The following is a 27,848-nucleotide window of genomic DNA, read 5'->3' as shown; positions in this document are numbered from 1 at the left end:
TTCCACCACAATCCAGCATTAAATTCTGGGGGAAAAAGTGCTTTTTCTTCTGACTAAAAGCTGAGCAGCTGAGCAGAAATCAAATGAACCCCATTATAATCAATAGGGTTCGTTCGGCGCTGCTCATTTCCTTCCTGAAAAGGAGCTATTTGGCCATGGGGATTCCACCTTTCCTGCTCCCCAAACAGAGCAGGAAAGGGGAACCTCCAACGCAGATGTGAAAGCAGCCTTACAAGTTTATGTTATTCTCCATCTTATCTATATTTCATCGAGCTTAAGTTGTTTCCTGCAGTATTGGCAATGATTATATAAGCATATAATCAACGCAAAAGAGGTCAAAAATTACAAGAGGCATTACATTTCAGATACTGTAGAAACAGTAACAAAGAAGAATCTACACAATAGAGACTGTATAAAGTGTAACATTACATGCAGAAACATAAAGCATGGAATCATTAAGGCCGGCTCCACACAAATGGGTCGGATTCTGGATGTGGGATCGCTCGCCGGAATCTGACCCTGTGCCCAGCCGGTGACCCCGCGTACCTGTCATTTCTTTCCTTTTTCTGTGCTGCGTATGGTCCGGACGGATCACTGTCGGACATGCGCAGGCCAGATTTTTTTTTTTAAACCTCTGCTTTTTCGCCATCGATTATGGAAGGGCTGCAGCTCAGATGGCTTCCATTGACTTCAATGGAAGCTGTCCATGAGGAATCCGCTCAAAAATAGAGCATAGTTTAATTTTTCCTCAGCGAGCGGAAAATCACAATTGGTTTCCGCTTGTGTGCAGGAAAAAGTGCTTTTCCATAGCATGTTATGTGAGGGATTTGCTGCAGAACCTGGAAGCGGATGCCCGCTCCGGATTCTGCAATTCCACTCCGGTCGTGAGCAGCCGGCCTAATACTAATCTCTTTCTTTTGTGTGATCTCATTCACTAGGAACTGCAACACTCAACCAGACTGGAGACATTTGCAAACACTTTACCAACTTGTGCCAGAATGGACGATGTATTCCCACACCGTCCAGTTATCGATGTGAATGCAATATGGGTTATAAACAGGACAACCGACTGGAATGTATAGGTAAGTAAAGAAAACGTCACAACTTTAGTAAGTGATTGACATAAAAGAGCAGGAAGAGTCCAAGAAAAAATATCAATTTTGTTCCAAAGGATTGGATTGCTTGGAAATTAATGCGAGATTACTAAATTATTTGCTGTTGAAAGAGAATCTGTCCAATCGGTTTCTTACGTGTTTTATCCTTGCATTAAAGAATAATTAGGTAAAAATAAAATTATCATTTTGACATGTCACTTATTACGGTGGTTACCTATAGAAGAAATACTTTAACATAGGACTATCATCGGAAAACATGAGAATTAGGGCAGACTCAGACAAACGTAGTTGATTATAACTGGACAAAAAATAAACCACTGACTTCAATGGATTTCAGTGGTTTCGTTTTCACTATCGGGGTTCTCACCCATTAATTGTACGGACGAGAAAAGATAGGACCTGCCCCGTCTTCCCCGCATATAGTGAATACTACATGCAGGAAAGATCAGGCGGCATTTCTCTTCTCGCAGTAATTTTCAAACTCATGCGCTCTGGTGCGGAGTTTGAAAAGCTGGCAAAGGGAAAGAAATTCGCTTCGTTCTGGTCAACTACGCTCCTTGCTGGGGAGTATAATTGCACCTACACTCGTTTGAAACTGCCCTCACTAGAGAACTTTACTTCATGAATGGGTGAGTGAGTGCTGCCTCTGATTGGCTGAGGGCTGGAACCAATCAGAGGCAGCCCATTCAGCAGGCGGGGATTTTAAATCCCCGCCTGCTGAATACTACAGAAAGCAGTTCAGGAGAAGAGCTGGCTGGACGCGGCTGATCACCGGCAGCTGCAAAAAGGGTAGTATATATATTTTTTACAATTTTTTTGGATGCTTTTCAGAGAAGGGCTTATATTTGAAGCCCTTCCCCGAAAATTAATACAGCAATTCCCGGCAGCCCATTGCTTTCAATGGAGCCGGCTGTATTGCCGACTCCATTGAAATTAATGGGAGAACATCGTTCTCCTCTGCCGTAGCTGTGGCACAGCTGTGGCAGAGGATAGCGGGCAGCGCTCTTTTTGAGCGTAAAATGCCCGTGTGACCGAGCCCTTTGGGCTGATAAACGCTGCTAGCAGTGTTTTTTTCAGCCGTAACGCTGGCTTTGGTCACGCAATTTTTTGTGCGCATCAGTTTTGCGCACAAAAAAAATCACGCTAAAAAATGTCTGTATGACTGAGCCCGAAGGCAGGAGAAATCCATGGGAACTTCTTACTTTTGCACACCTGAAAAACACAGTGAATACGGGTGTAAAAAAAAAAAAGCAAAAAGATTCAAATACACAGTAAATATGGACAGTTTTGGTCTGAAAATGCTGCGTATTTCATGGACCATAACTGAATAAGCCCTTAATGTACCTAATCCTTAACATGGCTATGGAGCTCTCTGCACTATGTTGGATGTTTCTCCTCTTCCACTGCTTTAGCACTGAGATTCCTACCTTGGAGGATGCCTGGGTAGAGGGGCAGAGCTGTGCCACCACCCGTGAGCAGTGGGTAGTTGTGCGCCAGAGCTCAGAATCCAAGATGGCCCCTACTTCCTGTGCTGCCACTGCCTCCTCTACCAAGCGCTGGCACTGCGTTCCAGGGAATGGGGAGAGCGGGTCCTTCTGCATCCCAGCCTCGTCAAGGGCACATAAAATGACATGGAGGGTCGGATTGGGCCCAAAGACCTTGAACTTGACACGTGTGGTATAGCTGAAACGATACACAGCTCAGAAGAAGATCTTATGAGAGGAATGAAACAAAATATGCCGTTACTGTAATCTGTTTTCTGTGTTTTGAGGGTATTTGGAAATTAGTCAACAGCTTTGAGAAAACGTTTCCATACAGTTTTGAACCCCAAATATTTCTTATATTTTATATAAAATTACTCACCTGTAGATGTCGATGAGTGCGCCAGCAGTCCGTGCATCCATGGAGACTGCGTAAACACCCAAGGATCCTACCACTGTAGGTGTCATGACGGATTCCAAAGCAACCCCACCAAACAAGCGTGCATTGGTAGGTGACATCTGATTCCATTATTTGTCAGTATCAAATATGTACTTGCAGAAAACCTTTGGTTTATAGGGCTAAACTTTCAAATACTAAGTTCTAGTAGTTGTAAAGTATCACGAAACCTCTCTACAACCAAACATGAAATAAATTGAACTTCCTTTGAAAGGCTCTTCATCCATGAAACAAAAATTCTGTCAAAGTAATCTAGGAAGTTTACTGTACTTTACTAATGTGTAAAATTGCTATATATTTCAGAGCCGAAATGCCCCTCCCCCTTCATCAGGTAGACACCTTGGATCTGTGTTGGTTCAGTCGGCTATAGAATTTTTTGCCCCATTATGGACCTTAATGACCAAACAATCTCTCCATCATAGGGGGCTGATGTGGTATAGAGAGAATCCCTCCCTCTGTAACCACTTAGATGTCTAGGTCACTGATAACTGCAGCATCTAAGGGTTTAAATGGCCAGAAGTTTTCCGAAATGACAGCCATTAGAGTAGAAGAACATCTCTTATGACTGCCAAGCGCGGCTCATTCTGGCACGGGACATTCGTGCATTACTTAACCCAAGCTGCCATAAAAAGGCAACACTCATGTGTGAGGCCCCTTAGCGACTGTCACAATAATAAGTATTGGCAGTCATTAAGATTGATATGGACATAAATTGATGTGCTTATTTTAATTTGACCACCCATCTTTTCAGATATTGATGAATGCATCATGAATGGAGTGATGTGCCGAAATGGCCGTTGTGTGAACACAGAGGGCAGTTTTCAGTGTATCTGCAATGCTGGATTTGAGACAACTCCAGATGGAAAGAATTGTGTGGGTGAGTTGGTCAATGCTAACTTCTTGTCATTCGTAATAGCCATAACCCAACAATGTCTGACTTCTTTTGGCATATGAATTGCAGTTTGTAAACCACATAACATAGGGAAGCATTTGATATAATACCTGATTTGTACACATGGCCACCATCGACAGCAATGCAGGTGTTCAGGCCAAAAAGGTACTCAAACACTCCTATGGTGTGCCACCCACCTACTTACCAACCAGGCACTACATAGGAGCTACAAAGTTTCATCTACAAGATAAAAGAGCTCTATTTAATAGGCAATCATGTGCAAACTGAGCCCCAACAAGATGCTCTTCATAAGTGTATATGTATAGGTTTCAATTAGTATTCTGTTTCTTTTCCCCATGGATACACTAAATATATGATATCAACAAGAGAGACCACAGATTACACTATTCTCCTTTATATCAGTAGGTAACTATGCTTAAGACATATAATAGCCTTATATACCCACTAAATGTATATAATAGTGTATACGATGCTGTTTGATGGACATTATTAGGAATTCAAAGCCCCTCACCGATTGCCGTTTGTAGTTGCACAAATCTTTGTCTTGTTGTTCTAAGCTTCTATTACACATCTATTAGGGCTCCTCCTGAGGCTGCCAATAAAACAAGTATAAATTGACAACTTTACGGTTAACTCTATTGCATGTCATCTCAGAATACACTGTCTTGCTAATGAAATCCACGGGTCATGTGTCAGATTATTTGGCTGCTGTTGGACAGATAAAATAAATAACAGCATTAAAATAACTGCAATGGAAAATAATTAAGCTTTTGTGTGGTCCATCCGCTAACACGGTCTTTCCCACAGATCACGATGAGTGCGCAACCACAAATATGTGCTTAAATGGGATGTGTATTAATGAGGATGGCAGCTTTAAGTGCATCTGTAAGCCCGGCTTCATATTGGCACCAAATGGACGCTACTGTGTTGGTAAGAAGTGGTGACGTACTAATATACTACTGCATATAGATCTAATACAGGGTTGGACAAAAATATGGAAACATCGTATGAAATGCATGACTTAAAATCGGTCTCTACATGTCTTATTGAAAAAATGATTTATAATCCAATAAAAATTAAGTGAAGGTAATGTGACATAGATGCTGATGGGCAGAAATGAACATCTGCCCTAGCAATAAGGTTCCATTGGTCAGGGGTTTGAGCCACTCACATCCTGTTACCAGCTGGCTCCCAAAACCACCCAGAGCAGGGCAAGAGGTGAAGTAAACACAAATTTGGCAGGAAAGCTCTCAGCCAAGCAGGCGTCAAAAGGGCAGTTCAGTGCTGATAACTACAATCCCATGCATTTCGTACGTTGTTTCCATATTTTTGTCCACCCCATGTATATTCTTAATGTATTCTGTGTAACTTATCTTTTTGGAGATCTGACATCTTCTGCAAGGGCCCAGCAGTATTACTAGACTACATAAAGCCCACAGCAAAGTCACGAATAGCCAACCTTGTTGGCAGTAAACTGACTTGTAGCAAACAGCAGCAAAACTAATTTACCTGACAGCAAAAAAAGATGGCTAGTGTTGTCATAAGTCAGATCTTAAAGGGGTTGTCTCACGCCGAAAAGGGTTTTTTTTTAATTCAATAGGCCCCCCGTTCGGCGTGAGACAAACCCGATGCATGTGTTAAAAAAAAAACCGGGTAGTACTTACCCGAATCCCCGCGCTGCGGCGACTTCTTCCTTCTTCTTACTTACCTTAGTAAGATGGCCGCCGGGATCTTCACTGTGAGGTCCATTGCCGATTCCAGCCTCCTGATTGGCTGGAATCGGCACGCGTGACGGGGCGGAGCTACAAGGAGCAGCTCTCCGGCACGAGCGGCCCCATTCAGAAGGCAGAAGACCGCACAGCGCAAGCGCGTCTAAAATCGCCAGAAGAGGCGATTTTAGACGGATCCATGGAGACGAGGACGCCAGCAACGGAGCAGGTAAGTGAATAACTTCTGTATGGCTCATAATTAATGCACAATGTACATTACAAAGTGCATTAATATGGCCATACAGAAGTGTATGACCCCACTTGCTTTCATGAGACAACCCCTTTAAGCGTAAGGAGAACCTGCAGGAAAAACTACATTCAAGAGTAAGCAAAGCAATGTTAGAGAAGGATCTCAAAATCTGTTGGTGTCCAGAGCTGGAATCACAAAGTGTTGTCCCTTTCATCATTCTACCTTTGACCACCCTCTGTATTTACAACACAAGCCAATGACGAAACGATGAACGCTTTAACGCTCGTTTATCATTCAGTTTCAGCCAACATAAAAATCAGCGCCGAATCGGGCACTTCTCTTGCAGTTCAAACACTGATTGTTGAATGGTTCACATAGGAATGTGGAACACTGAGCAATTACTGGATGAAAACTGCACGATTCTCAATGAGAATCATGCAGTGTGCACAGGCTGCCTGAGCGGGAACAAGCTGGTGATGTCATCGTTTGGTGGGGCAAATGAGAATCTTAAGATTTTCAGCCTGTGTAAAAGTGCCATTAGTTCTGAGAGTTTATGCAAATAAGGAAGATGGAACAATACCTCTGCAGCGCCACCTATTGGATGGCAGCATTCCTGCAAATCAATGTACAACCCTTTATACAGGTCTATGCAACAATGATTGGGAATTGAAAACCCAGCCAAAAATCAAACATAGACAGCTGTTTCAGGGTTTTCAATTCCCAATCATCGTTACATACACCTGTATAAAGGGTTAGACATTGATTTGCAGGAATGCTGCCATCCAATAGGTGGCGCTGCAGAGGTATTGTTCCATCCTCCCTATTTGCATATATTTCCCAGAGGAGCATGAATGCCCTTATAAGTCTCCTCACTGATTTTCTAGGTGCTCTCCTTAAGGAGAGATGATGCCCTCTTGACTTTTGAGAGTTTGTGACAGAAAAAATGATAATATCCGTAGAGCGGTTTAGATTGGAATTTCCCATATATATCATAGGTGAGTGTGAGACGATTACATTGGTAGACCCCACCGATTTCCACAAATTCCTGTTACTGAAGGAGCAAATAAGTTAATTAATTGCAGTGATACTTTAAATTGAGTTTTGTGGTAAATTTCAAGTATTAGAGACCAATGAGCAGTCGGATTGAGTGCCTGCAAATCTGTGATGGTCCAGGACCACATACGACACCAACGTGATCTTACAGGTATTGAAGACTTTCGATTTAGAATTTTTAATGGATTCTGAAGAAAAATGTATTCCGTTGATACGTAAAGCAACTAAAACTTTTTGTCTTTCATCGAACTAAAGCCTCCAGTTGTCAGTAGATATCAGGTTAACTTAACAATGATGTAATGAAGAGATGGTTTTCTATCATTGTCTTAATTCTGAAATGTCCTTTGCAACCTCAACTTTTTATAATCAGCTTCCCTCTGTAAAGTCATATTATGGACTCGCCTGGTCTGTAATTTGACAGCTTCATATTCCCTTTTGTCCTATATGAGCCTCTCCAGCCACATTACCATCCTGCCAATTGAAAATCTGACTGTATGATGACATATAATGTGACATCTATCTTGTAAATTCAGCTTTTACTGATTTTGCACGTTTCATTCCAATATATGACATATGTATATATGTATGTTTTTAGATGTAGATGAATGTCAGACACCAGGAATCTGCATGAACGGGCGTTGCATAAACACAGAAGGTTCTTTCCGTTGCGAGTGCTTGGGTGGACTAACCATTGGCATTGATGGACGAGTTTGTGTGGACACTCACATGCGCAGCACATGCTATGGAGGAATTAAAAAAGGAACTTGTGCCCGTCCCTTCCCTGGTGCTGTTACTAAATCTGAGTGTTGCTGTGCAAATCCTGACCATGGCTTTGGTGAACCCTGCCAGCCTTGTCCTGCCAAGAACTCTGGTGAGTATAGTAGTGTTATAGATGATACTGGCCATAACGAATTACATTACTTCTAGTCAGTTATTAAGAATGGTCACTACGTACTTGTCAGTATATTCATTGGGAGCTTTACAAGCCAGGTTCAGTGATACTCTAGTAGAAACAATATTTTTTGTCTTACAAACTACGTGACTATGTAATAAAAGTGTGATATACTAATGAGACACTCCAAAGAAAATAGTTTTCCACCCAGCCCCTTCACTCATTTTTTGTCATATTCTGAAGATCCCACAAATCCCTTCCATGCAATGCTGTGTCTAATAATTATCAGGCGCCATCCTCACATTAATCCCATGATATATCAGCTTAGCATTAGCTAGAGACTATACCATTTCTGCCTGCTGGGGGGACTATTTAATTATCATTACCTTCCATATTCTTCTAAATAAACTACAGACCAGACAGGAGGATGATCTTTGATCTCCTCTATTACAACTGTGTGACAGGAACTGTATTAGTGATCAAGGCAGTTTCTGTAGTAAGGTCCATCTAAAAGCATCACTCAGATGGTGAAATTGACTAGTTTCATAGCATAATCCCTAGTAAGTCTGAGCTGGTCACAATTGAGATCACATACCTACCTGAGGGAAAAAAAACAGGAGTTTCAGATAGAAAGACATAACTAATAGAGATGAGCGAACACGTTCGGCCCCGCCCCTTTTTCGCCCGAACACCGAACTTTGCGAACACCTCGGTGTTCGGGCGAAAAAGTTCGGGGGCCGCCGTGGCAGCGCGGGGGGGTGCGGCGGGGAGTGGGGGGGAGAGGGAGAGAGAGAGGGCTCCCCCCTGTTCCCCGCTACTGCCGCCCGCGCCGCCGCGCATCTCCCCGCCCCCCGGCGGCACCCGGACACTTACGCGCGAACACTGCAGTGTTCGCTAAAGCCGGTGTCCGGGTGCGGATGTGTCCGTTACGGACACGTTCGCTCATCTCTAATAACTAACCAAGGCAACACTAGCTTACTTATGTACAGGGGGTTGATGAAAATTTGGGAACATTGTACGAAATGCATGCACTAAAATCAGTCTCTACTATCGTATTGAAATATGATTTAAAATCCCATGTAACATAAGTGGAGGTAATATGACATGGATGCTGCTGGGCAGAAGTGAGCAGCTGCCCAAGTAACAAGTTTCCATTGGTCAGGGGATTGAGCTACTCAGCTGCTGTAACCAGCTGTCTCCAAAAACCACACAAAGCAGGGCAAGAGGTGAAGTAAACACAAATTTGGCAGAAAAAAAAGCACTCAGCCAAGCAGGCGTCAATAGGGCATCTCAGTGCCTTTTATACAGTGCATTCCATATTTTTGTCCCCCTGAGAAAAAAATCATCGGAGTGGCTCTTTAATGCTGTTTATGATTAAATGAGTAAATCAAGAAACATTGAAAACACCATAGGCATCTAAGGAATGTTACCGCTAATACTCTCTTCCACATTTTGTAGCTGAATTTCAGGCCCTTTGCAGCAGTGGTATTGGAATAACTGCAGATGGCAGAGGTAAGAGTGCGCTACGAGATTAATATCTTCTTTGACCGATAGATCTATACGTTTAATTACCTTATATTATCACTATTTAATGTTTTTATTATTGCAGATATTAATGAATGTGCCTTGAACTCTGAAATCTGCCCCAACGGCATCTGTGAAAACCTGCGTGGCAGCTATCGTTGTATCTGTGACGTCGGCTATGAATCGGATGCAAGTGGAAAGAATTGCGTGGGTATGTTTTTTGGCACTGCATTCCTTTAGTCATATAGTATTGTTTGAGGTCACTTAAGAGGAGACACTGAGTCTATATTCCCAATTATCAGATGTCGATGAGTGTGCCGTGAACAGCCTGCTCTGTGACAATGGCTTGTGCCGTAACACTCCTGGAAGCTATACCTGCACGTGCCCCAAGGGTTATGTCTTCAAACCGGAGTCTGAGACTTGTGAAGGTAGGAATTCATCTCAGATGATATTTTAGTCACTCTAGTACTTTGTTATCTGTGTCTCTGCATACAACGCACTCCCCTTACTAGATAAAGTTAGCTTACAGTGTTCCAGGGCTCTTCTGTAAGTCAACATTTTCATCATTGGTCATTTTGAGCCTGGATGGTGACATTGGCTTTCCTTGACATCCTGTCCATCATTTGGTGTTGGCTCTTTTTATTTTCAGATATCAATGAATGTGCATCCAACCCCTGTGTTAATGGCGTCTGCAGGAACAATGCTGGCTCTTTTGTATGCGAGTGCTCATTCGGAAGCAAACTGGATTCCACCGGAACTATTTGTGTGGGTGAGTGCTTGTAGGATTCCTCTGGCTTCGGGGAGGTCACTGTTTAAGTCTTTAAGAAAAAATGGCACGCTGGGTTATATTTTAAGCTTTCATGATCTGATATTGAGCCTTTTCTGAGCATCAACTTAATTTTACTTTTAAGTGAGGATCTATCGTCTCTTGCATAAGAACAGTCAGTGTAATATCTTGTAGTATCAAAAATGAGTATAAGGGCAATTTCTGTGCTGTTGTATGTGTATATGGAAACTATGGATCAATTGCTGCACACAAACTCATGCAGTAAGTGCAGAGAATTCTGAAATGATACAATAAGGTTCTTTTTCCTGCTTCTCCTCTGCACAATGCAGATAGCATGAAAGGAACTTGTTGGTTGAACCTCCAAGATGGTCGATGTGAAGTCAACATCAATGGAGCCACTTTGAAGTCTGAATGCTGTGCTACATTAGGTGCTGCCTGGGGAAGCCCTTGTGAGCGTTGTGAAATTGGTAAGCCCCATATTACAAGATCTAAATATAATGTACATTATGTATCATCTATATAACTAATGACACTCTGCATTTCATTTAGACACTGCATGTCCTAGAGGTTTCTCCAGGAAGAAGGGAGTTGCCTGTGAAGGTAAAATCTGGTTCTTTTACGAAATATTTATTTTATTTTCATTAAACTACTATCAATATAGCAGTGGTTTCACATCTGTGTTGGAACCTCCGGTCGGAGATTCTGCTGCACATCTGGCTCAAAGCCAGCAGCTGAACGGGAAGCAAACAGACCCCCTTGTAGTCAATGGGGTCCATTCGTACTATTCAGTTCCACCCTGAGATGGAGCCATTTGACCAAGGGGATTCCCCTTCCTGCTTCCCGAACGAAGCAGGAAAGCAGAATCCTGGGCGCAGGTTTGAAACCACCCCAAGTCCTTATCACTATGACTTGTTGTTTGTATATGGCTCCTTAAAATCACATAACTATATTCATAAAGATAGTTGTGATATGGCGAAATGATTCACAGGCATTGATATGTAATTATGAAGCCATTTGTTTCCTGTGTGGTTGAACAATTGCATATATCCAGTGTCGGAGTGGGTTTCTTGGAACCCACCATCAGCGCAGAGCATGTGCATGCCCATATTTATTCTTTGTTCATTCATTTCATTGCACACAGAAGACATCAACAATAAGGTCATGTTTGTGTCTGGTTAACCAGCCCACAAGAAATAGCTCCTTGTGGCAAGTGGTTGGGTCTAAATCATCTCCAAATGAGTTGTCTTCTGCTAGATCATGAAGGTCCATTATTGGGGGATCTGATCTGATTCTCTGATGGGCCGGTCTGACCTTACCTGCATCAACTAAACGTTTCTATATGTTTATATTTATTTATTTTCATTTCATTCATCACTTTCTTTTATTACAGATGTAAATGAGTGTGAAGTATTCCCGGGTGTGTGCCCTAATGGACGTTGTGTGAATTCACCTGGTTCATTCAAGTGCGAGTGTCCTGAAGGTCTCATCCTGGATGGCTCAGGCAGAAACTGTGTTGGTAAGACAAATCACATCTTTATACCTATATTGAATTTTTATGCAATCATTGAAGAATTATGTGACTGAGGAAGACAATAATAACGGAAAAAATGCAATGAATGTATTGTTTAATAGAGATCTATAACTGTGCCTTGAACCGCGTAAAGAGGGCTGATCCATATAGTGACAGAGAGTTGGCCCCGACTTATCGGATAAAGATATACACCTGTGCCTTGCTTATAATTCTTAAAGTGACCCTCTGGTCACGAACAAACAAAGTTGGCCAAACCGCTGTGCATTAGTTGGCCTGTGAATGATGTTCCTTATGACATCCATAAGCCTGTGATCATGCCATAGTCCTGGAAGTCAGTACGGAAGTGATGTGTATGCCCAGAGAAAGGGCAAGCTCCTCTGCACATGATCCAGTCTCGCGCTGACTTCCAGGACATTGGCATGATCAAAGTGTTGTGGATAATGTAGGGAACATCATCCACATTCAATCCCAGGCAGGGGGCCTACACAGGAGATGCTGGGTAGCTGGAACAGTTCGGGTACACCCACCAGACCACTTGAAACATATGGCACGGGCTTTTATAAACGGCTTTTCCACAGATCTAGGGGTGATGGCCATTTAAAACAGCAGGTTTAGGAGGCTTTGTGACTCAGCATATTTTGGATCTAAGGACATGATAATTTCTTGGTGATTTGTATCTCCATTTTTCAAAAACCATAACTTTTTTATTTCTCTGTCAACATGGCTGTATGAGGGCTTGTTTTTGCATGGCAAGCCGTAGCTTTTATCGGTACCATTTTTGGGGTACTTATAATGTATTGCATAATTTAATTCATTTTTTTAGCACAGCGTTAATCTTGCAGCATAAATGACATGATCAATTTTTTTTCTGCGGTTGGTACAATTACAACTACACCAAAATCATATACTTTTTGTAGGTTTTTCAATTTTTGCACAATAGCGAAAGTCCCATAACTCTTTTATTCCATCAACAGAACTCTGAGAGGGCCTGTTTTTTTTCACGAGAAGCTATTTTTATTGGTACTATTTTGGGGTACATATAACTTTTTTGATCACTTTTATTGTTTTTTTGAGAGACGAAGTAAAAAAGAAAAGCATTTTTATAGCTTTTGCTATGCAGTAAATTAAGTGTGTTAAATTTATTATACAGTTCGTTATGGATGCGACGATACCAAGCATGGCATTTTATTTTATTTTTTTTAAACAGAAGTACACAAAACGTTTTTTTACTTTTTTTTACCACTTTTATTTCATTTTTTACATCCCTGTAGGGGACTTGAACCTATGATGCTATGTTTACTCTTATAATACACTGCAATACTTCTGTACTGCAATGCGTTATCTCTTATCATAGCAATCACCGGCCATGGCAGAACCAAAATGTCAACTATGCAGGAAATATCATAGTAAAATCAGAAAACAAGGCATCCATTTGGACACATTAAACTTTAGGCAGGGCCCAGCTTACAAACCTGAGGAATCTCAACATATTTGGTAAGTTGAGGAGAGCTGGGCACTGCACAAAAGACACTAAAACAGAATTCCTAAGAGTAACAATGTTCTGCTGTGTCAAATGTAGGAAATCCAGTAGGTGTAAATATGAGCTGGACTTAGCTGCTTTAATAGTCTAATAGTAGTAAGAGTTTCACTGGAGACTTAACCAAGATGGAGGATTCTGGCTAAACGTCTAGAGTTCTTGGAGAACTCTCGGAGAATGGTCTCCCACTTTTGGAAGACCTAGAACACTTGTACTGAAGTAGCTGCTGTAAGTCTCTAGATACACAAAAAGTGTAAAGGGCTATATGAGAAACATGAATTACCCTGTATGTTCATTACCCCATGTTGTCAATTTTCCATTCAGATGTACGTCTGGAACAATGCTACATGAAGTGGGATGAAGATGAATGCACTGCTCCCCTGTCTGGAAAGTTCAGAATTGATATGTGCTGCTGCACTGTGGGTGCCGCCTGGGGTATTGACTGCGAAGAGTGCCCAAAACCTGGAAGTGATGAATATAAGACCATCTGTCCAAGAGGACCTGGCTTCGCTAACAGAGGCGACGTTCTTTCTGGTCGTCCGTTCTACAAAGGTATTCACTATTTCAGCTCTGTTCTGTTGCCGATAGCGCATAGATGCTAAATATTGCTGTATTTTAACGTTGCCATTTATAGCATGTCCTTGGTTGAACTAATTATAATGCCATAATAAGACATTTTCCATTTATGAAGAAGATGGTTCAAAACTTCCCATTTATAGTTTTACTTTAGCTCCTACTTGGAGAATATTCCAAAGCACCATATATGTTGTCACATAAAATCAGCTTTCCGTTATGTGAACCGCAGCCATGAGAATTCTAATAACAGACAATGTCCTTGTACAGAGAATGTCCCCCGAACACGGACATCCGGCGCAATATAGGACGGTCCTATTTACAGTTTATGGCCTGTATGCTCGCCAGACATCTTTACTTTCGCGGCTCCACAGATTTCAGTGGCTTGATGTTAATATTTCCACCACAATTCAGCCCTTGAATGAATTGTCAATTTAGAAATGATTAAGAGCTACTTCACATGAGTGTATATATATATATATATATATATATATGCCGTGCATTATGAGGGCATTCTTTTATTTCAGTGGGTTTGTTTACAAGAGCATATTATTTCATGTGATGTGCGATCACGTGAAAAAATATCTGACATGTCCCATCGTTGTGCGAATTACACACTGTAAAAGCCCATTGAAATCAAATACACAGGAAACCATCATATACGATGCGTATTTATGCATGAAATTCATAGCATTTCAAGCGTTTTTTTAGACGCGTAAATACGCTGCGCATCCGTGTATGTAGGAAAGTGCCAATAGGTAGGAATATGCAGCGCAACTGCGGATTTCACCCCATGAATACACTGCCTAGTCACGGACTGAGATGCACATTTTAGCATGTAGATCAGCCCTAATTCTAGCCCTAGTTTTGTAATACTCCTAAGGGCTCCATCACGCGGACATATTTGTTTACGTATTTGCGTGCGGTGCGCACAATCTGCAGTGATTAGAACCCATTGATTTCAAAGCCTTCTTACACATTTCTGTATATTTCGGAAATGCGTGAAACACTGCTTAATTCAGCTGGAAGAAAAACATCTAGAATTTATTAGGCGAACTAGTCATTTGGATCAGGGCGTGTTTGTGTCTTGCGCGCAACGAACATGTCCTGTGGGCAGAAAAAGTGCATCAGGATATGCCGATGCGCACAAAAAAGCCTCGTTCATAGTGCAAAAAAGTTGCACTACAGCATGCACAATTGCACATACGCTCATGTGAAGCCAGCTTGAGAAAATGACATTGATCTTAGCACTTATTAACAAGGGTGTATTTGCGCACGTAATACGAAGTGAATAGAACCCATTGATTTCAATGGATTCGTTCACATTTGCGACTTTTGTGCACGTTTTTCGTTTGTGAAAAAAAAATACACAGCATGTTCTATTTTTGTGCGCATTTCACAGGAAAATAGCTCATATTAAACCAATTACAATTAACTACCCAGTGAAATCAATAGGAGCGCGATTGCACTTTTGTTTGCATGCACAAATATGCGTGGCAAACAAAATGCAAAAATGCGTGCAACGGCAAGCGTGCAAAAATGCTATGCAAATATGCTGTAAAATGCGCCTACGCCTGTGTGACCCCGGTTGTGCTCTCTGTATGGATCTCGATATGCATTACATTATATCTATTTTTGCTCTTCCTAGATGTAAATGAATGTAAGGTATACAACAGCCTGTGCAACCACGGAACGTGCCGCAACAGCATCGGGAGCTTCAGGTGTATCTGTGAGAGCGGCTTCGCTCTGGATGCTGAAGAAAGGAACTGTACAGGTAGGAAATACTTGAGATGTCAAACAAACTATAACCACATCCAACCCTTCCTGCTGACGTCATGTGTTCCATTATTGTTCTTCATTACCATTATTACAGATATAGATGAGTGCCGGATCTCTCCCGACCTCTGTGGCCACGGAACCTGCGTCAATACGCCCGGCAGCTTTGAGTGTGAATGCTTTGATGGCTATGAGAGTGGATTCATGATGATGAAGAACTGCATGGGTAATTATAGCAGTGGAATTATGTATATGACATCTTCTGATATCACTATAGTTCTTTTTAACATATTTACGTATGATGACCTGGTAGAAGGATTGTGCAATAAAATAGCAATATTTGCAGATGATACAAAAGTGTTTAAAAAGATTAACACAAGAGAGAACAGAATGTGATTGCAAGAGAATCTGGATAAGATAGGGGCAGAAAATGGGCAAATGAGGTGTAACACTGATAAATATAAGGTTCAGCACGCGGGCAGGGAAATACAGGTCACCATTACACATTAAATGGGAAACCACTGGAGAACACGGACATGGAAAAGGACTTGGGGCATTTAATTAACTGTAAGCTTAATTGGAGCAACCAGTGTCAGGCAGCTGCTGCCAAGGCAAATAGGATCATGGGGGGCAGCAGAAGAGGTCAAGGGGAACATGACAAGAACATTGCTCTTCCTTTACAAGTCACTGGTCAGACCATATATGGAATATTGTGGACAGTTTTGGGGACCAGTACTCAAGAAGGACATATCAGAGCTTGAGTGGGTACAAAGGCGGCAACTCAAGTAATAAATGGGATGGGCGGACTACAATACCCAGAGAAGCCACCAAATTTGGGTTATTTAGTTTAGAAAAGATGGCTGAGGGGCGCTCTAATAATTATGTATAGATATATCAGGGGACAATGCAGAGATCTCTCCAATTATTTATTTATACTGAGGACTGTAACAAGGGGGCGCTCTAATAACTATGTATAGATATATCAGAGGTAAGTACAATGATCTCTCCCATCATCTATTTATACTGAGGACACAAGGGGCACCCTCTACATCTAGAGGAAAGAAGGTTTCTATACAACATAGAAGGGCTTGAGTGGGTACAAAGGCGGCAACTCAAGTAATAAATGGGATGGGCGGACTACAATACCCAGAGAAGTCACCAAATTTGGGTTATTTAGTTTAGAAAAGATGGCTGAGGGGCGCTCTAATAATTATGTATAGATATATCTTTACTGTAAGAGCAGTGAGACTATGGAACTCTCTGCCTGAAGATGTGGTGATGGCGAACTTGATAAAAGAGTATAAGAGGCGGTTGGATGTCTTTCTTGCGGGATACAATATTACATATTATATCACTGATTACTTAGAACGGGGCGGTGATCCAGGGATTATTCCAATTCCCAGATTGGAGTCAGGAAGGAATTTTTTTCCCTTAAATGGAGAAACTCCTTCCTCAGGATCAACATTGGGGGGTAATAGGCTGAACTGGATGGACACGTGTTTTTTTGGCTTTTCATACTGCGTTACTATATTGCTATGGTCATGCACAGTACATTTATTAGGTTGGCCCCGCCCTGGTCGTTCCCCCCCACTGAGCAGCACTCTGCTCTATCTTCCAAAGTGAAGTAATGCAAAGAAAAATGATTTTTAGACTGTTGATCTGCCTGAACTGATAAATGATCTGCTCTACTCTTTGTTTCCAGACATTGATGAATGTGAAAGAGACCCATTGCTCTGTAGAGGAGGAACCTGCATCAACACTGATGGCAGCTTTGAATGTATTTGCCCCCCAGGCCACGAGCTGAGTGCAGAAGGCAATGCCTGCATTGGTATGAGAACATTTAGTCTACTTTTTACAGTGAACTTGTACAAGCCAAATAACTGATTCCACAGGGAAGTTACAGCTATTTACGAATATGCATGTAATTTCTGTTTTCCCTAGACATAAATGAGTGTTCTTTGAGTGATAACCTCTGCAGGAACGGGCGGTGCGTCAACATGATTGGAACTTACCATTGCTCTTGTGATTCTGGCTTCCAGTCAACTCCGGATCGGCAGGGTTGTATGGGTGAGTAATTCACTCCAGTCGATCTGTGTACATGAAATTTACATGTCTCAGAAGATATATCAAACATTCTTATTCCAATCAGTTGGTTTTCATTTTCTAAGGATTGTGGAAACTTAGCAGAATTCCCTTCTTATGAGGTAAGGGAAGTAGATTACCTTGTCAACGTCCCAAGTAACACCCTGGAAAGAGGGTCAGTGGGAGTGCATTCATGTATGTAAGACAGCAACAAGATTCTAAAAACAGCAACAAAATCCCCATCAACCACTCAGTTTTCATCCGTACTGCTCGGTGTGGTGTTTCCATAAAACCACCAATCCAGATAATGAAAAGGGAAATCCAAGAGATATCCAGTGAAGATAGGGATTCAATCTTTATTCATATCATCGTCATACAACAAACGTTTCGCTGCACAGGGCCATTTTCAAACAAAAGTTAAAGGGATTTTCTATGCAGCACCCACCAGGCTACACCGGGATTGGAGCGGAAGCCGTTGCCCCGACGCCTGTGTAGCGGCCGACGTTTGTAATTGCAGGAGCAGCTCTCATTGAAATCAGTGGGACCCCAGCCTACAATTACAAGTACCAGCTACTACACAGGGGTCAGAGCAGCGACTTATGCTCCAATCCCGGTGTGTCTCAGCGGATGCTGCCTGGAAAACCCCCTTAATGTATAAGACAAGTACAGCCATAACATACACATGCACTCAGCAGCTTTTGGGGCAGACCACATCTTCTACTCCTCCTCCTAAGTCACATTCCTTATATTCTACAACCCATAAAATAACATGGGGGTGTGATGAAACCCTTAAAGGTATCTTGGGTGTGCATACAGCTAGATGGTCTACTAATGAATGCCACGTCTTGCATCTTTCTAGTAGTCTGCACAGTTAAGTAACCATTTATTAATAAGAAGTACTCCACACCTGCGTTAGATCTGCAAATCTAAACCTTGTATCAAATACGTTTCCCTTGTACAAAGGAATATGAAATATGCACACTGCAAGCACAACTATCTACTGAAAACTCTGAACCTGGAATATCCATTCACCTGTAAGGATCTACATAACCTTCCTAACTGATATGATCCTGGTCTAAGAGATCACAAAGTCAACAACTTGAATTACATTCATGAGATCCACAATCCTTTATGATCAGTGTTAATATATTAGGTTTCCTTTGGCTGAAATTGGGACACGAATGTGAGGCGCTTCACAAAATGAGCTTTTGGGCTTATTCACATTAATGTGCGAAAAAACACAACACCCATCACGCAACGCAAATTTGTATGTAAATACGTTTACGCCCGTGTGAAGCTGGCTTTAGGGTGCATTCACACATAGGGGAAAATTATGAGGATTTTCTGTGGTAGAAAAGTTGCACCAAAATCCATATCCATACCGTGACGAAAATGTATCAAAATTTACACGCAAATTTTGCTGCTTTTTTGTTACGGATTTTAGTGCAGATTTTTTGCACAATCAAATCAGCTCAATTTTCTGCCTGTATGCAGTACCCTAAGGCCTCTTTCACACAAGCTTAATTTTGACGCTAAGTAGGCGCTCCAAAAATCGTGCCCATTAGAACCACTGGTTTCCTATAGATTCCTTCAGACAAACGAGTTTTTGATGTGCCAAAAAATCAGACCGCAAACGATAGAACATTATCGCGTTATTTTTAATGTCCGAAATTTCTTGCTGGGCTAATAGATAGGTCTTGTCCTATCTTTGGACTGCAAAATGCTGGAGGCTCCATAGACTCCTACGGGAGTCTATGGGAGCCGCTTTAAAAAGGGAAGGAGTTTAGCAGAGGCTATGGCTGCTAAACAGTGACAAGTGCCTCTAGTTGAGGCATTTAAAGTAATTAAATAGTAGTTGTACAGACCGAGGGATTTCGGGGTCCGGCATTATTTCAATGCAGCCAGCCGTGTGGATGTAAAAATAGTAAATAATGGCCGCAACTTGGTTGCGCCTATTCTTTGCTCATGCGATTCACTGCTCCGATGGTCGCGATTTTATAGCACAGCTAACATAGCGTCAAAATAACCCTTGTGTAAAAGAGACCTTGAGGTATGCTCATGTTATCCAGTACTGGGGAAGTTGCATCCTTGGCTGAGATGTAGCAAGGTGTCAGTTATGCTGTATTGTCACATCATGGAGGGTAACCTGTACACACAATACTCTATTGCAGATATTGACGAATGTACAATCATGAACGGAGGATGTGACACCCAATGTACCAACTCAGAAGGCAGCTATGAGTGCAGCTGTAGTGAGGGATATGCACTCATGCCTGACAAGAGATCCTGTGCTGGTGAGTAGCGGCATGAATTAGTGTATCTATTGTACAATGGTATGTAGGATAGATGTTCTTTGATACCATCGGTACTTATTAGTGAGCTGACAGGGTGCTCATGCGGAACTATGAATGAACTGAATGGTTTGAATTATTTTCTATTACACAACGCCTCCTAGTGGCCATTTTGCTGGCAATCAGTGAGTATACTTTCTACACAAATGTTACATCTTATCATCCTCTATCCAAACATTTTAAAATTGAACTCTTCATTTTTTTTTCAACCCCAGATATTGATGAATGCGAAGACAACCCGGACATTTGTGATGGTGGGCAATGTACAAACATTCCCGGAGAGTATCGTTGTCTGTGCTTTGATGGTTTCATGGCTTCTCTGGATATGAAGACATGTATAGGTAAAGTATTGTTCCTTGACCAACCAATTACTTCTCCTTCTACCTTACTTAAGGTGTTTCATTCATTTTTTTTTTTTACCATGTCCTTCTCATTTCTTCATAGATGTCAATGAATGTGATCTCAACCCCAACATCTGCCTACACGGAGAGTGCGAAAACACCAAAGGCTCCTTCATCTGCCATTGTCAGTTGGGTTACTTTGTGAAGAAGGGAACCACTGGATGTACAGGTATGGGCTTCAGTCCACTGTACCTCTTAAAACTAAGTATTGCTATTCTGAATGGCTTAACTAATGAACTGCTTGTTTCTGTTGCTGTAGATATCGATGAATGCGAAATAGGAGCCCACAACTGTGATGTCCACTCTTCGTGTATCAACGTGCCTGGCAGCTTTAAATGCAAATGCCAAAATGGTTGGGTTGGGGACGGACTTAAATGTGTTGGTAAGTAAGACTATAGATCTTTTATATACAGTGCATTTGGAAAGTCTTCAGACCCTTTTCTTTATTTCGTTATGCTGTGGCCTGCACTCAGTAACCCATAGTGATAAAGTGACAACAGAATGTTCAAACTTTTTTTTTATACATTTTTTGAAAACAAAAAACTACCATTTTGCATTGCCATAAGTATTCACACCCTGTACTCAGTACTTAGTTGAAACACCTTTGGCAGTAATTACAGCCTCCAGTCTTCTTGGGTCTGATGCCACAAGGTTTGCACCCCTGGATTTGGGGACTTTCTGCCATTTTTCTCTGCAGATCCTCTCAAGCTCTGTCAGGATGGATGAGGGCCGTCTGTGGACAGCCATTTTTAGATGTCTCTGGGGATGTTTAATTGGGTTAAAGTGGCTCTGGCTGGGCCACTCAAGGACATTCAGAGTTGTTCCTAAGCCCCTCCTGTGTTGTCTTGGCTGTGGTCTTTGGGTCATTGTCTTGTTGGAAGGTGTCCTTTCTGCCCAATCTGAGGTCCATTGTGTTCTGGATCAGGTTTTCATTAAGAATATCTCTGTACTTTTCTCCATTCAGCTTTCCATCAGCCCTGACTGGTCTCCCCTACCTCAGCATGATGCTGTCACCATCAGGATTCACTATAGGAATGGTATTGGGCAGGTGATGAGCGGCGCCTGGTTTCCTCCAGGCACAACACTTAGAATTGAGACCAAAAAGTTCCATCTTGGCTTCATTAGAGCAGAGAATTTTGTTTCTCGCAGTCTTTTAGGTGATTTTTGGTAACTCTAGGTGGCTTTCATGTGTCTTTTACTGAGGAGACTTCTTTCTGGATGCTCTGCCATAAAGCCCAGATTGGTGGAGGCTGCAGTAATGGTTGACCTTCCGGAAGTTTCTCCCATCTGCACCCAGGATCTTTGGAGCTCAGCCAGAGTGACCATTGGGTTCTTGGTCACCTCTCTTCCCAAGGCCTTTCCCCCAAATAACTTAGTTTAGTGTGTCGGCGGCTCTAGGAAGGATCTTGGTTGCTATTCTTCCATGTAAGAATTATGGAGGCCGCTGGACTCTTGGCAAGTTTCAGTGCAGCAGAAACGTTTTTGTAGCCTTCAGATCTGTGCCTCCATACAATCCAGTCTCTGAGCTCTACAGGCAGTTCTTTCCTTCTCATGGCTCTCCTGAATTTACCACAGGAGGCTCTGATCAAGTTGTAGAAGGACCTCAAAGGTAATGTTAGGTAGAAGGTTAGTTTCTCAAATTTAAAAAACTTATACAGATTTCCACCATTCTGTTCTCACTTTGTCATTATGAGGTACTGAGTGCAGAATGATGGGAAAAAAACTAGATTTTTTTTTAAATTGGCACAAGACCACAACATAACATAATGTTAAAGAATGAAGGGGTGTGAAGATTTTCCTAATGCATTGTAAATACTTTTAAAGGCTTAGCTCTAGGCAGAGTGCTAAAGGATTTGGATCAAAAGGATCTTTTCAGGCTTGTCACATTTATTTCATCTTTTGGAATGGAGAGCTGTTGACCTAGGGAGTGCCCTACTGTCTACCTTTTGACTGCCTGCACTGTAAGGTATACAAATGCTCCTGGCACAGCCTGCCTGGCATGTGGTGTCTATACACTATATAGAGGCAAAGGAAATTGTGCTATCCGCTTGCATGGAAAAGTAGCACAATGAGTGCAGAACTCACAACATAAAGTATATTTACTTGATCATATCAGTACTAATGTCTCCCATCCCTGGCACCTTACACATCAGGAATTATCCATTTTACAGGCTTCTACTTTGTAGATTGAATTCCATATTAGTTACATTAAGGCCTCCTGTACACGGGCGAATTTTCACTGCGTTCCCCGCGGCAATAATCTGGCCATGGGGAACGCAGTGAATGCTTTCCACAGACTGCTATGGAAAGCGCAGCCCCACTGTCCGCGAGCGGAGAATCGCTATGATTATTCGCTCATGGATTAAAATTGCAGCATGCTGTGAATTGCCGCGATTCTCCGCGGTGAGCCTATCTGTGAGATAGGCTTAGCACGGAGAGCTGTGAACTCTCCCATGCTCCCCGGCGGCGGCTCCCGCAGTGGAGCACTGCCGCGGGATATCGCTACACCCGTGGACAGGAGCCCGTAAGGTCACAGTTGGTCCTAGCAGATAAAGGGTACTTTATATGTTGCAGTTATTGCCCAAAACAGCAAATTCGCAAGATAATTGTCTCGTGCCGCCGACAGGGCGCTGAGCGAGAAATCACTCACTGGTCAAAGTCGCTTGATTTTAAGCAAAGCTAAAAGGAAGCAACTATCGGTCCGTGTAAACAGGAGCCACCTAACGTTTGGATGACTCTGGTTCACTGTGAAGGGAGGCAAACTGGCCAGAGCGACCCCTTCCCCCTTTGCCTCCATTCAAGTAAACGACTATTGCTCCTGTGGGCGTATATATGCAGTGAAAAAGCAAGAAACGTGTATTCACTGCATATTTGTGCACCATTTCAATGAGTCTGTCTGAGTTATTTTTGCGTATATTTGCGCACATAAAAATACACCACAGCAGACAAAACATGCGGCGATAAGCGATTTTTGGTTGTGCAAATATCTACTACCCCATGGTGGCCACAGTAGTAATAGTGACCCCCATGATTACCGCAGTAGTAAGTGACCCCCTTGGTGGCCCCAGTAGTAACAGTGTCCCCCCATAGTGGCTCCAGTAGTAATAGAAACCCTTCGACAGGCCTTCCACTTACCCAACTTGCAGCACAGACCTGGCAGCGGCAGCCGCTGCTGGGTCTGTGACCACTGACCTCTCCATTTGGCGTCTGTGCTGCATACAGGACGGCACACGCAAATGCTGAGGGGAGGTCAGCAGTCACAGACTGCATTGCTGGCGCTGTGTCAGACCTACAGGCTGGGTTTGATGCACAGCCGGAGGGTCACATAAAATGATGTGGTGGGCCAGATTCAGACCACGGGTCTTGTATTTGACGTGTGCTTTATACTAGTTGCCCATGTTTTGTCTTATCTAACTTTCTTTAACTGCTTGCCTTCCTTTTCAGATCTTGATGAATGCTCCACAGAGGACCACAACTGCAACGTAAATGCCAATTGTGTCAACACTCCTGGGTCCTACCGCTGCACGTGCAGTGAGGGATTCAATGGCGATGGCTTTTCTTGCTCAGGTACTGTAATTGAGTCGAAAAGTGGAAACTATTCCCTTTCATCTTTGTATGTCACCAATGGAGATTTAATACAGTAGTAACTTCTTCATCTGCTAAATATTCATCTACTAATAGCTTAGGTGATACAAGCCCCCTAGTAGACTTTATACAGGGCTTCCAGCACAACCACTGAACCTGATGCCAGCAAAGATATCCAGGTTAGACATTAGTGAATGCAAAGTTATAAAAGTCAACAATTCCAGTATCTGCAACTACTTTGATGCCCTGTGCAAGCAGCTGCTGTGGATTGTGAAGCTATTTTATGTATTACCTATATATGTTTTACTACAGGCAGGACCTACTAGTAATTGTGCATTGGAGCTACCTAACTATGGCGCAGTTTCTTAGAGTCCTGCATTGAAAGCTTGAACTGATGCATGTAATACAGATCAGCATTCTACTTGATATTGATGTTCACTCTTTCACAATTTCCAACAGATGTTGATGAGTGTGCAGACAACGTGAACCTGTGTGAGAATGGTCACTGCCTAAATGCCCCTGGAGGTTATCGATGTGAATGTGAGATGGGCTTCACTCCCACCGAGGACAGCAAGGCTTGTCAAGGTGAGCGGTACTGATGAGAAAACTTGTATGCGGTATACGAGTAGAAGGAAATGGCTTTTTGCTAACAAGAAAAACCCTACAAGTATTAATGTATAGAAAGTGAAAGTTGAAGAAATGTGAATTAGTCATATCTCATAGTCTCAAATTGAATGTTCTGTTACCCTTGACGTGACTGTGTGCCAATCTGACTTTTCAGATATTGACGAATGTACGTTCCAGAATATTTGCGTCTTTGGAACGTGTCAGAACCTGCCTGGAATGTTCCGCTGTGTCTGCGATGACGGTTATGAACTGGACAGAAGTGGAGGAAATTGTACCGGTAAGATGATCAACCCAAAAGAATAAGTCAGCTGTTGTCAATATGGCTGATTAGTAAAGATGGACTAAAGGGAAATGCCGGGGCAAACTGGTGGCACGGACTTTGTGTCATGGTTACTGTTCTTTAAGTTTCCGGTGCCCATGAAGGACATACTCCATTATTACTCAATAAGATCTACTACAAAACAGACCAGAAAGGATCTGCCATATTTACCATGGGATCTTTAGTCATTGGACTCATGATGGCGGTGTGAACAGAGCCTGCATTGTGTCTTTCCCAATACTGTAGTTTATACATATTACACCAGTGTTTCCCAAACCTTTTCAGCCTTGGAGCACCCATGGGAAGAATTTTTACGGCAGGGCACCCCTACCATAAAAGCATGTGTGGTCTAGGGGTGTGGCTAGGGTGTGACTTATCACAACGTACCTCCAATATCTGGGCACTTGGTGACATCTAGTGGCCAATTCCGCATCATGTGGCCAGCAACTCTGCACTCACTAGAGGCTGCCAGGTGCCGATGAAGGAGGTGCGGAGAGCATGAAGAGTTCGGACGGGGGAGGGAGCGCGGTACATTCTGAAATCAGCTGATGTGTATTTTGCAGAAATGCTGCGGATTTTGCTGCGGAATTTACCACTGTGTAAAATCTGTAACATTTCCACTAAGTGCAAACATACCCTAAGGCTCCATTCACATGGGGCAGGTCAGTTGTAATAAAAACCGCACTAAAAAGGGCATTTGCAAAATTGTGTGCGTTTTTTACCACATTTTACTACAAAGATAGTAAAAACACACATGGTTTCACCAATGTACTCTTGGTGTGGTTTTATTGCAACTGAACTGCCCCATGTGAATGGACCCTAAAGGCCCGTTCAGACAAGCGCCGTGGGCGCGCATTAGAGGCGCGTACAGAAAGTGTTTCCATAGTAACCAGCGGTTTCCTATAGAAGTGTTCACATGATAGAATTTTAGATGTGCTAAATTCATGCACCTAACAAAGATAGGACGTGCGAGTGCAAGGTCGCATCTAAAGTCCGTGGTGCGAGAATGGATAGGACCTGACTTATCTTTGGTGCATAATTTCCATAGACTCCTATGGGAGCTGGAAAACACGCACCTCCGATCGTGTGAACGGGCTACTTCAAGTAGCAGGAATTAACCCGTTCACATGATCTTTAGAGTAGTAGCCCTGATCTTAGCACGCAGCTATACTGCACAACCGCAGCGCTCATGTGAATGAGTCCTAAGCTGAGTCTACACGGGGCTGATTTGCTGTGGAATGTCTGCAGTAGATCAGTACATGTCACTTTGTGCATGTTTTGATATGGGTTTTATTGTGTATTTTTGTGCAAAATTCACCCCTTCATTGAGAAGAAAAATAAAATTGTCATGCTACAGAATTAAATTCCGCACCGCATGTCAATTTACACACGGCTTTTGTGCGGATTTTTTCCGCAATTTGTGGACGAGATTTTCAAAATCTCATCCACTTTGTTGCTACTGTAAATGCAGCAGAATGTCCATGTGGAGGGTCCGCATGGAAATTCCATGGCCTGTATGGACCACGCTTAAAGCGCTTTTCCAGGCAGCGCCAACCGGGATACACTGGGATTGGAGCAAAAGCCACTGCTCCGACCCTTATCTAGTGACCAGTTCTTGTAATTGCAAATGAAGCTCCCATTGTTTTCAATCAAAACTGCGCTGGCCACTTCACAGGCCGCTCCAACCCCGGCGAATCTCAGTGAGCGCTGCCTGGAAAACCCATTTATAGTTGGCTGAGTGGTTCCTAGTCTTGGAGCCGCGGCACCCCAGTTGGGAACCACTGGATTCTACAGCACCAAAGTCTTTCTTCTGTCATTACAAATACATGATATGAATCCTATTGCTCAATGTGCCTCTACACACTCTACATACCATGCTATATCCCTTCTGCAGATGTGAACGAGTGTGCAGACCCGGTGAACTGTATCAATGGATTGTGTGTAAACACACCCGGTAGCTACATGTGTAACTGTCCCCAGGACTTTGAGCTGAACCCCACCGGTGTGGGCTGCGTCGGTAAGTAAATGTGCCCAATAATCCACAGAAAGATGAGTATTTCAGTTTATAAATATCTCCCAGGACGACCTATTAATTCTCTATAATGCAGATACTCGTGTTGGAAATTGCTACTTGGAAACTCTGACAAGAGGTGACGCCGGCCTGGCTTGTAGTGCGGAGATCGGAGTTGGGGTTACAAGAGCTTCTTGCTGCTGCTCCTTGGGACGTGCTTGGGGCAACCCGTGTGAGAGCTGCCCTCTGGCCAACTCCAGTAAGTAGAGAAGAAGGTTTTTTTTGTGTATAGAGCTATTAGAAAGCTCAGTATATGGTGGACAAACATATCTCTCTTACATTTCAGCTGAGTATAAGACTCTGTGTCCTGGAGGGGAGGGCTTCAGACCAAACCCCATTACAGTTATTTTGGAAGGTAAGAAGGACGACTACTGTAATGATTAGTGATAACCAACATCGCCCATTAATGCTGCTGCCACACAGGCGCAAGTCTATTTATGTGCACATTTGCACCGCCAATTTGCCAGACGGGTATGGCGTTTTTGCGCACACCTGTGCGTGCTTTACTGTATGTTATGTGCGAGCAAGTTGTGTACAAAAAACACACACAAGCATGCTGCTGTTGATTGCAATTGGCGATTTTTTAAGTAGTTCAATATGTGCAGGAAAATAGAGCATGCTTTTTATATTATTGCGCAAATGAAATATGTGAGCAAAATATGCTTATGTGAATGAACCCTTTGAAATAAAAAGGTTTTATGCACTGCATATTGCGCACACATTTTGCATGCGGGAAAGGCCGTGCTAATACGCACATGACACAGGCCTAAAACATTGGGGTCTTGTATTGCCATAGCCTAAACACATTTTATAT

At 42.6% G+C, this 27,848-nt stretch overlaps 1 protein-coding gene across 1 annotated transcript in view; it reads left to right on the top strand.

Annotated features, from left to right (window-relative positions):
- The window catches only part of LOC136573072 (fibrillin-2-like), a 192,601-nt gene that overhangs the window by 126,675 nt on the left and 38,078 nt on the right, over window positions 1-27,848 (top strand). The window contains exons 12-38 of the mRNA XM_066574226.1: window positions 939-1,082; window positions 2,985-3,104; window positions 3,805-3,930; window positions 4,774-4,896; window positions 7,574-7,849; window positions 9,329-9,382; window positions 9,480-9,605; window positions 9,697-9,822; window positions 10,044-10,163; window positions 10,511-10,648; window positions 10,731-10,781; window positions 11,572-11,697; window positions 13,574-13,801; window positions 15,471-15,596; window positions 15,696-15,824; window positions 17,301-17,426; window positions 17,540-17,665; window positions 19,852-19,974; window positions 20,247-20,372; window positions 20,476-20,601; window positions 20,692-20,814; window positions 23,877-23,999; window positions 24,477-24,602; window positions 24,799-24,921; window positions 26,858-26,980; window positions 27,072-27,233; window positions 27,321-27,389. Coding sequence (XP_066430323.1) covers window positions 939-1,082; window positions 2,985-3,104; window positions 3,805-3,930; window positions 4,774-4,896; window positions 7,574-7,849; window positions 9,329-9,382; window positions 9,480-9,605; window positions 9,697-9,822; window positions 10,044-10,163; window positions 10,511-10,648; window positions 10,731-10,781; window positions 11,572-11,697; window positions 13,574-13,801; window positions 15,471-15,596; window positions 15,696-15,824; window positions 17,301-17,426; window positions 17,540-17,665; window positions 19,852-19,974; window positions 20,247-20,372; window positions 20,476-20,601; window positions 20,692-20,814; window positions 23,877-23,999; window positions 24,477-24,602; window positions 24,799-24,921; window positions 26,858-26,980; window positions 27,072-27,233; window positions 27,321-27,389 — 3,489 coding nt within the window. The remainder of the gene's footprint in view (window positions 1-938; window positions 1,083-2,984; window positions 3,105-3,804; window positions 3,931-4,773; window positions 4,897-7,573; window positions 7,850-9,328; window positions 9,383-9,479; window positions 9,606-9,696; window positions 9,823-10,043; window positions 10,164-10,510; window positions 10,649-10,730; window positions 10,782-11,571; window positions 11,698-13,573; window positions 13,802-15,470; window positions 15,597-15,695; window positions 15,825-17,300; window positions 17,427-17,539; window positions 17,666-19,851; window positions 19,975-20,246; window positions 20,373-20,475; window positions 20,602-20,691; window positions 20,815-23,876; window positions 24,000-24,476; window positions 24,603-24,798; window positions 24,922-26,857; window positions 26,981-27,071; window positions 27,234-27,320; window positions 27,390-27,848) is intronic.

This window comes from Eleutherodactylus coqui, chromosome 7 (assembly GCF_035609145.1).
Source record: "Eleutherodactylus coqui strain aEleCoq1 chromosome 7, aEleCoq1.hap1, whole genome shotgun sequence".
NCBI lineage: Eukaryota > Metazoa > Chordata > Amphibia > Anura > Eleutherodactylidae > Eleutherodactylus > Eleutherodactylus coqui.
This window is presented reverse-complemented; position numbering and strand designations above follow the sequence as displayed.